We start from the raw sequence: 10,547 nt of genomic DNA, 5'->3' as shown, positions 1-10,547 counted from the left end.
CCAGCCTAGTCTACAGAGTGAGTTCCAGGACAGCCAGGGCTGTTACACAGAGAAATCCAGTCTTGAAAAAAACAAATTTTTTTTTAGGAAGTAAATATTCTAAGTTCCCAAATTGTTACACCTTAGACCACAGAAAAACACAACCTCCAAACCTAAATGTTTGGATTTTATAATTTTTATCGATTATTTGTTGTATGTGTATGGGTGCTTGGCCTGCATGTATGCCTGTGGGTCATGTGTGTGCAATGCCTGAGGAGGCCAGAAGAGGGCATCAGATCCCCTGGGATGGAAGTTACAGATGGTTGTGAGCCACCGTACTGGTGCTAAAAACTGAACCTGGGCCCTCTGGAAGAGCAGCCAGTGCTCTTCATTGTTGGGCCATCTCTCCAACGCAAAATCTAGACATTTCTGAGGCACTGCTGTATGCAGGAATACAACACATTTTCATCATACAACAATTCTCTAATGATTTTTTTTAGCATGTGAAAACACAGTTCTGAGGTTATGATCAATAGAGGGAGTATTTCAGGCGTGTCTAGCACATTTTAGTTTTCTGATATTGAAATGTTGGCTGACCCCTGGCAGTGGCACAGGTCTCACGACTGTCCGCCACTGGTGTGGGGGAGGGGTGCTATAGGAACATTTCAGTTCCAATCCCGTGTCTCTCCTTCATGACGGCCAGTTCTAGGTTGGCTTAGTCTAAGCTTCCCTGACCCAAGAGTTGGGGCTGAGGGTGAGGGAGAGAAAGAGCAGTGGAGAGGGACAAGGGAGAGAGAAACAGGTAGAAGAGGAAAGAGAAAAGTACACGAGGAGGGAAAGAGAGAGACTGGTTCTCTAGGACTGGTGTTCAAGCCCGGCCCTTCTTTCTATTTACCTACCTATCTCTACTTCTGTCTCACTTTCTGCCTCCTCTCTCTCAGAGAATGAGCACAAATGAGCCCAGAGGACTTTGAACCCTCGGGTGTGGCCACTTGTCCACCATCCTGCTGCAGAATCCCCAGTAGCAAATGCAACCCCAACTTGTGCCCCAGTGAAGCCAAAAACACATGTTTCAGGAAGCAATTTGACAGATCCTTCTAACTTTGAGAACATGTCTGTCCTCCTCAATGTCTGTAGCAAAGCAGACACGATCAAAATGCAAATCACATTCTTGTACTTTTCTGGGAAAGTATGTTCCTAAGCCCCTCCCACAGCCCCACTCCAATTACCAGCATCCTTCCAACTGTGAGCCTTTTCTCATGACTCCAGCACAGCCCACCCTGGGCCTTGGTCCACCCACCCTGCCCTAGGAGAGAATCAGACTACACCAGGCTGAACACGGTAGAGGCTCTTTATCGCCACAAGCAAGAACATCTTGTTCCAATGACACAGTCCTTATCTGTCAGACAGAAATGTCCTGGTTTCAGACGTTAAACCTAGCAAGGCAGAAAATGAGAAAGATGCTAAGCCAGATTGCCAGAAAAGCATTTGTCAGAAACCAATATAGCTACAATCCCTAGGGTACAAGGTCATGAGCATGAGCAGCTAGGCATTGTTGTGCACAAGCAAAACTCAGGCCCTCCCTGATCCAAACAAAGCTACTTCCACCACCCAGACACATCTCAACTATTCACCTGGGAAAAGTGGCCTACGATCCTGCCTGCAGCGCCACCTGGTGGCTATTTGGTGATCTTCCCGGCTGCCCAGCCTGAAGTACACAGCAGTCTGAAGCAAGTGTATTCCTTCCCACACCTGTTCTCCCGTGTTCATTTGTCAAGATGTCACAGATCCTAGCAGTGAGGAAAAACTAAAAAAAGAAAAAAACCTAATTCAATTTCAAATAAAACAATGCAGTCACTTTCTTTGCCTTGTGGAGATCACAGGCTTCAAGTGAAAACAGGACAAAAAGCTAGGAAGCCAAAATGTCAGGGCTTCTGGCTCCACCAGATCCTGAGGTGCCCGAGGGATAGACAGTGGGTGGGTCTCAGCAGTGATCTATCCCTAGAGACTGAGAGGCCCACAGGGAAAGATGAAACAGAGACTGAGGCCAGAACCTCAGGAGTTCTGGAATCAGGCATCTAAGCTTCACTTTGTCCTGTAGCTGGGTCATGCTACCAGGGAAACTGAGGTTCCCTTTGGGAGTTCTTAGTCTCATTGAAAAAAGAATGTAAAAACAGGATGTAGGTAGCACTGCCCTGTAGTCTGGGGTCCTGGACTGAATTAAAAGGAGAAGGTGAGCTGAGCACACGTTCGTCTCTGCTGCCTGACTAAGAATGCAATGTGAGCAGCTGCCTCACAACCCACCACTGCTAGCTAAACCAGGAGCAGAAAGGAACCTTCCTTTTTTAAGCTGATGTCAACTATTTTGTCACAGTGATGAGAAAAATGAGAGAGAAGGGGAGGGGCTGTCTGCCCACTGCCCGCTGGAGTACGTGTGTTTTCCTTTTCTGGGACTAGACGATTAGCTGTAACTGGTGGATATGTCGATCCCCTCACTTCCAATTGTACAATTCTGTTTAATCTCCCCAGAAAAATGCAGGATGCTCACCCTAAACCATGCAGGATGCTCACCCTAAACCATGCAGGATGCTCACCCTAAACCATGCACACAGTTCGTCCTGTAAGCGCATCTCTCAAAGAAGATACTACTGTCCTGAGTACTAAATCAAAACCCAGTCAGGGTCGCACAGACAACACATGACCTTCACATCACTACACAGAAATGCTGGGACTCCCATACTTGCTCAGGGTACAGTCACCACATGTCAAATTCACAGGGCCCTTCATCTGGCCACAGACCTCCTCATGATCACCCTGACACTAGAGATGCCCACCAGCTGCCAAATGACAGGTCTGGGTAGACAGGCATAAAGCCCTGTCTGCTTGTATCCAGGAGTGTTTAAAGATCTCCCCATTAAAACATCCACCACCAGGCTGGGTCTAGAACTACTTTACACTCTAAAAAGAAAAAATACAGAACATAGTCCAAAGGCTTAACAGCATCCCAGACTCCTGCCTGGAACAAGTGTGGCTGACTCAATAATAGTGGGAGACAGTGATACACACTTATTACCCCAGGACTGGGGTAGTTGAGGCTAGAGAATCACAAATGTGACACCAACCTGGCTATAAAACAAGACCTTGTCTCAAACAAAACATGAAGTTAACAAATGCATTGCCTCCTGCCCACTGCAGTGCACCAACAGACTGCATCCTCCACCGGCGTGCCCAACTGCTGTGCCAGTATGATTCCAAATGCTTGGAGCGCCACCTGCTGCTCAAAATGTAAAAAGATTGGTTTGTCCTTCCTCCTCAAAATAATAAAATCAGGTTCTCGGCAATTTTTAAGTAGTTTGTGTAGGTTGTCATGATAATCCAAAAATAAGTTAACACAATACACACCAGGTTATCAGACTGATAATGGAATCAAACTGGATTCCATTATCAAGTTTATTTTTCATTTCAGGGGATGCTGGGAGATTCTGCCAGAGGCAAGCTAACGTCTTAGGGATGCATTTGCATCAACCAAAGCCCAGAGATTCAGGTACAAGCTGCACACTTGTCATAGAAAGGGCTGTGTGAAAGGAACCAAAGTGTCCTATCTGTGTCACACACATATCTAATTCAGAAGAACCTGGGACAGAATAGTCGGGGTCATGTTCACCATGCAAAAGACAATTGTAAGAACACAAAACATCACCCAGTCCATCAAGCTGGCACGGATCATAGATGTGGCTTTACATTAAGTTAATTTGTGATTTTCTTTTGTTTATGTGGTGGACCATGGGTGGCAGGAATAAGAAATGTGCACCTAATGCTGGACATGTACCTTTCATCCCAGCACTCAGGAAGCAGAGGCAGACAGATCTCTTTGAGTTCAAAGTCAGCCTTGTCTACAAAATGAGTTCCAGGACAGCTGGGGCTACTCTGTGAAACCCTGTCTCAAAACACAGAGAGAGAGAGAGAGAGAGAGAGAGAGAGAGAGAGAGAGAGAGAGCAAGAAAGAAATAAATGTGTACCTGGTATTGTCTGTAATGTTTAACGTTACAATTTAACATACATTTACAGTGTGTAAAATAGTTTCTTTCTTTCTAGTTTGTTTCCATTTCTCTGACTCTGTGTCTCTCTGACTGTTGTGCAGCCATTTCCTCTGAATTGAAACAATCCCCCTAGAGGGAGGAGGTAGGTTCAAAATGAAGACTCAAACTAATGAAACTTCCAAGGCTCAGAAAGTTACTAAAATTACAAGAGTCGGGAGTGTAACTATCTAAAATGTGAGACTATGTATACAGCGTAAACAACAGAGGGGGAGGTCAACTCTTCAGGAGAGCTGCCTACACCTTGAGCAGGGAGCTCTGACCACACAGCTTCCATAAATTATTGCTCATGCTGGGCTGGGCTCCTCAGTGAGGCAGCCACCTTTGAGTCATACATGTAGATGTAACCAATCGTCTTATTAAATAAGAAACTCAGAACCAATGCAAAGAAGAAAGCCAAGAGATCAGAGCTAATAGCCTTACCAGCCTGCTGCAGCTAGCCTCTTCAGCCAGGAGACCTCTCCAAAAAAGAGCTACTTCCTGTGTGTTTGTCTTTATATAGTCTTTCTGTTCTACCTTCTCATTGGTTGTAAACCCAAACACATGACTGCCTCGTCATTGCCTGTCTGTAGAGACTTCCAGGTCTTCTATGGTTGGTATTGAGATTAAAGGCATGTGTCTCCAATGCTGGCTGTATCCCTGAACACACAGCGATCTACCTAGCTCTGCCTACCAAGTGCTGGGATTAAAGGCGTGTGCCACCACCACCATGCTCTTGCTATGGCTCTAATAGCTCTAACCCCCAGGCAACTTTATTTATTAACATACAATTAAAATCACATTTCAAATAAAATACCACCATACATACATGCTCTTCTAAGTAACTCTTCATCCATGATCCTGTAAATAACCCCAACAAGCTAACTGATCACCAAGCTAGACTTGGGTGGAATCTTTTCTCTGGTTTGCCATTGGTACTGTATCTCTGTTCATGTCTCTCCAGAAATCATACAACATTCTCTGTCTCTCTGTCTTTGTCTCTGTCTCTCTCCCTCTATTTCTGTGTTTGTGTGACTCTGTTACTCTCCTGATCTCTGTCTGTGTGTGTGTCTCTGTGTCTCTGTGTCTCTCTCTCTGCCTCTCTCTCTCTCTCTCTCTCTCACACACACATACACACACACACACACACATACACACACACACACACACACACACACACACACACACACACACACACACACCGCTATTTGGTAGATAAATGCATGGATGGATGGTTGGATGGATGGATGGATGGATGGATGGATGGATGGATGGATGGATGGAGTCCATATAGAGGAAGTCTTGGTTCCTTTTCCTGCTGCTGTGATTTAAAAAAAAAAAAACTACCTTGATAAGAGCAACTTAGCAGTAAAAGGGGTTCTTTTCACTCCCAGTTCAACGCACGGGCCATCGTGATGGGAAAGAACCCAGCATCACTTACAGCAGGTGCTTACCCCACACCCACAGTCAGGACAGAGAGGGATGAGTACTGCCACTTAGGTCTCCTTTTCCCATTTTTACACCCCAGGATTGCAACCAGGGAAACAGTGCTGCCCACAGTGGGTGGATCTCCCCACCTCAAACAATGTAATCTAGATAATCCACCCACACAAATGCCCAGAGACCCATCTCCAGATGATTCTAGAGTCTGTTAATTGGCAATCAACATTAATCATCATAAATGGTTTACTAGACCTTTCTTTCTCTAAAGGAAGTGCTTACATGACTCACCATAGTCTGGTTTGGGTTTATTATGCTGTGTCTCATGACAAACAACCCCCCAGTTTCCACGGCTCATAATTACAACCATCTGTTGTTCTCAGTCATTCAGAAGGTCAGATAGGGCCACTCTATTCCTGTGTATGAGCCAGCTTCTGGTCCCCTCCAGGGGTCTGTCTTCTTTGACTCGGAAGTCCCATGGCATGCTCTTTTTGTGGCAGGTGGCAGAAGCACTGGGACCAAGATGAACAGGCAAATAAACCTACAACTGGGGGTCAAGGACTTAGGTGCTCAAATCCCATTGGCTCCACCCGAGTGCTCAACTGCTGTGCCAGTTATGATTCCAAATGCCAGCAGCGCCACCTGCTGCTCAAAATGGAGAAAGACTGGTTTGTGGGGAGTGAGATATGGGGACGTGGTGGGCAGGAAATGACTGCTGGTCCTATTTTCACCACTAAGTGTCACCTGGCCTTTGTTCATTTTGGGTCACACCCTACAAGCTGCCATTTCAAGGCGACACTCAAGTGAGGATGCCTTGGTGTAGGCTGTTCTGCATTGTGTAAGGAGAAGGGATAAGGATGGCCATCTGAGGCAGTTGGCTGCTGTGCTCAGAAAGCTGTGATTCCCAGGGAGAAGCAGCATACCTGGGCACATGTCAGACAAGTGCCTTGAGAAGCAAGCACTTGGATATGTGTGTCCAAGAGGACAGCTGCTGGTCCTGCTCTTGCCCAGAGAGGACCTGGTGCCTGTAATCCCAGCAGGGGGAGACTGAGACAGTAGGGTCATCATGAATGGTAGGCCAGTCTGGGCTATATAGTGAGTTCCAAGCTAGCCTGGGCTACAGAGTAAGATGTCTGTTCTGTTGTGATTTTTTCAAGTCTTTTGACCACACTTCTTTTGCTACAGAATTCAGGGTAATTCCTGCAGGTGCCCTGAGATGATGGCTGTAAAGCTCTTACCTTGCAAGCATGAGATCCTAAGTTCAAGGCCCAGAACCCATGCAAAAGCTGGGCACGATGGAGTACTGTAATCCCAATGGTAGGGAGGCAGTGGCAGGTGGCTATCTGGGGATCACTGACTAGCCAGCCTGGCCTATTTGGTGATTTCCACACGTGTCTCAAAACACAGGATGGACGGACGGTACCTGAGGAGCAGCATCTAAGGGTGTCCTCAGGCCTCCACATACCTGTGTACCTACACATACACAGAAATATGCACCAGCTGCTGCAAGTGACTGAGGTGAGCAAGAGAGTAATTTATCTTTCTCTACATGCATCTACCCACATCACAGACCACCATCTGATCATCTCCATGAGGTAAGAAGCATGGGTACTAGAACTATCATAAGCCCTTCAGGGAGAGCCTGTGCCTCTCTGGGAATGGGATAGTAATTCCCTGTTTCTCCTCCATCCATTTCTCCTTCTCTCTACCTAGCAGGACCTGGTGCTTCTTTAACTCCACAGTGAAAGTAACGCAACAAGAGCAGAAGCTGGAACAAGAACAGGGGTGCGGGGTTGCTCTGCACTGAGGTCCACCTCCAACAGCTAAGATTTTTTGTAAGCTAAGTAATGATGGGCAAATCAGGCCCCTCCTAAACCCAATTTCCATCTGTAAAGTAGGATGAAAATTATCAACACAAAATACACAGCTCTTGCTTCAAAAAGAATAAGAAATTGTTTATTCTGCGCCAATTGTGAGTGATCGTAGCCTGGCAACACGCATTCATGTTGTCCCAAATGACACATCCCATCCTGGAAATGGTTACATGATTTTATTATTATCACAAAATACAATAAAGTCACAAATCAATGAATTTACCAAGTATACTGGTGGTGGGATCAGGTAGGGGCTGACGGCAGAGCAGGGACGTCTTTTCTGTAGGCTCTGGATGCTACAACATCTTAGCTTTGGGATTAGTAGAAGCTGGCAGTCAGCTGAGTTAATAGGTTCTAACAGCTTTATCTGCTAGGTCAAATATACAGTTTGGTGATACATAACTATTAAGGAGACTAAAGATAATTTTTGGCTCTCAATCTGTACATTCCAATTCTCCATAATCATGAAGTTCTAATCAGTCAGCCTGCAGACGTTCCCCACCACCAAAAAAGTGGGTTTTTTATGGAATTTCAGCCCATAGAATCATATTTGTTGGTCTCTTTGCTATTCTGAGATGAAAACAAGATTTTACCACAACTGTCAAATATTAAAACACAGCTGTGTTGAATTGTATTCCCCAGCTCTCCCCACCACTGAACAGGCAGTTATTTGTCTGTAACCCAGAGATGTTTTATTAAAATAGAAAAGCCAGGATTCACCTCATTCATCATATGGGGGAGCTCAAGCCATGGAAAACACACTCATGTAGCCCACTATGAACTTGACTACAAGGAGGAAACAGAATTGTTACTATCAAAATTCTTCATTCGAGGCAATTCTTACGATATACAATCTAAAATATCATAGAGCTTTTAACATTAGGACTTCCTTTTTAAACACTCTTTAGAATATTCCAGGTGTCTCTTCTCTTTCTCTAGTCTGGGAAGCACCTTGCATGGTCTTCTTCTAGACTTCCACCCTTCTGTGTCCTCAAGGAGAGCAGGCAGGATAGATGCCCCAGACAGGATTATGCCACCTGCTCGGCAACCTTCTTGTGCTGGCTCTGGAAGCGACCCTCACTGCTGGAGGACTCCTCCTTCTGTGGGTTCACTGTGCTGGGATGTCCAACCATCTCAATCCAGGGATGCTGAAGGACCTGGTGGGCCGTGTACCGCTTCTTGGGGTCCACTACCAGCAAATGTCTCACCAGATCTTTGGCAGCTGTGGGAGGGGCAGAAATTGGGAAAAGAATGATGAATACATGTGGTTTATAGTGTTCTTTCCTTCCGAGCCATGAAGTGGGAGCCCATGCCTCCACATCAGCACTATGGGAATGCAAACAAGTTTTCCTTGTTCAGAGTGAATGACAGGAGATGGAACATCCCAGACCTGTTCCAACCGCTCATGACCACCAAGCAAGCATTAGAGATTAGGTTAAGCTAAGGAAGGAGGATCACTTGAGTCTGAGCTAGCCTGAGGGAGCTACATAGTGAGTTCCCAGATAGTTTGGGCTAGAGTGAGGCCCTGTCCAAAAAGTCATAATAATTTAATAAAAGAAAAAGGAAAGAAATGAAGGAAAGGACAGAAGAAAGAGAAGAAGGAAGGAAAGAAGAGCAGGGGGAAGGGGAGAGGAGAGGAGATGAGGGGAAAGCAGAGGAGAGGAGAGCAGAGGAGGGGAGAACAGAGGAGGGGAGAGGAGAGGAGGGCAGAGGAGGGGAGAACAGAGGAGGGGAGAGGAGAGCAGAGCAGAGCAGAGGAGAGGAGAGCAGAGGAGGGGAGAACAGAGGAGGGGAGAGGAGAGCAGAGCAGAGGAGAGGAGAGCAGAGAAGGGGAGAGGAGAGGAGAGCAGAGGAGGGGAGAACAGAGGAGGGGAGAGGAGAGCAGAGCAGAGGAGAGGAGAGCAGAGAAGGGGAGAGGAGAGGAGGGGAGGGGACAGGAGAGGAGAGCAGAGCAGAGGAGGGGAGGATAAAAAGTGCAAGCAAAGGAAAAGTAGGGGAAGAAAGAAAGAGGAAAGGAAAGAGGAAATGATAGAGGAAAGGGAAGAGGAAATGATAGAGGAAGGGGAAGAAGAAATGATAGAGGAAGGGGAAGAAGAAATGATAGAGGAAAGGGAAGAAGAAATGATAGAGGAAAGGGAAGAGGAAATGATAGAGGAAAGGGAAGAGGAAATGATAGAGGAAAGGGAAGAGGAAATGATAGAGGAAAGGGAAGAGGAAATGATAGAGGAAAGGGAAGAGGAAATGATAGAGGAAAGGGAAGAGGAAATGATAGAGGAAAGGGAAGAGGAAATGATAGAGGAAAGGGAAGAGGAAATGATAGAGGAAAGGGAAGAGGAAATGGGAGAGGAAAGGGAAGAGGAAATGATAGAGGAAAGGGAAGAGGAAATGATAGAGGAAAGGGAAGAGGAAATGGGAGAGGAAAGGGAAGAGGAAATGATAGAGGAAAGGGAAGAGGAAATGATAGAGGAAAGGGAAGAGGAAATGATAGAGGAAAGGGAAGAGGAAATGATAGAGGAAAGGGAAGAGGAAATGATAGAGGAAAGGGAAGAGGAAATGATAGAGGAAAGGGAAGAGGAAATGATAGAGGAAAGGGAAGAGGAAATGGGAGAGGAAAGGGAAGAGGAAATGGGAGAGAAAGAAAAGGGGAAGAGAAATCTAGCTAGTGATGCTGAATAAATAAAACCTTACTTTATTAACCCTGAAATAATTCACTTAGAATTAGCCATGTGTGACCAGGGCTAGGTAGCCCAGCTGTGGAGGACAGCTGTTCACTTTTTCTAGCCCCACCCCTAACATCCACATACCCAGGCCAAGGAAACAGACCATGCACCACATCTATGTACTTTAAATTTTTATACCAAACTAACCAACTTTTAAATAAAACATGTTCCCTTTTCCTAAGCTGACAAATAGTTTTGCATACTGACAAACATGTAAAGAAACCTAAGCAGCCATTAACACTAAATCAAATGAATTTTACTTCCTACTCAAACGCTTCCTGACCATAGAGAGATGGGAAGACTGTCAGAAACCAGATCCCACCTCCAACCCCACCCCCACCTCCTTACCCCCCAGGGGTAAAAGCCTCATGGATCCAGCCCCGCCTCACTGCAGTCTACTGTGGATGACAGACAGGCCACCTCCAGCTGTGAAGAGACTCACAGCAGCTGCAGCCTTC

General features: G+C 46.0%; 1 protein-coding gene across 1 annotated transcript in view; it reads right to left on the bottom strand.

Annotated features, from left to right (window-relative positions):
• Window positions 1-7,425: 7,425 nt before the first annotated feature.
• Window positions 7,426-10,547, bottom strand: part of Dclk3 (doublecortin like kinase 3) — a 57,576-nt gene continuing 54,454 nt past the window's right edge. The window contains exon 5 of the mRNA XM_052722386.1: window positions 7,426-8,591. Within this exon, the coding sequence (XP_052578346.1) occupies window positions 8,398-8,591 (194 nt within the window). The 3' untranslated portion in view covers window positions 7,426-8,397. The remainder of the gene's footprint in view (window positions 8,592-10,547) is intronic.

This window comes from Peromyscus californicus, unplaced genomic scaffold (genome assembly GCF_007827085.1).
Source record: "Peromyscus californicus insignis strain IS unplaced genomic scaffold, ASM782708v3 Scaffold_11__1_contigs__length_118956290, whole genome shotgun sequence".
NCBI lineage: Eukaryota > Metazoa > Chordata > Mammalia > Rodentia > Cricetidae > Peromyscus > Peromyscus californicus.
The sequence above is the reverse complement of the archived record's forward strand: the minus strand, read 5'-3'. Positions and strand labels throughout refer to the sequence as shown.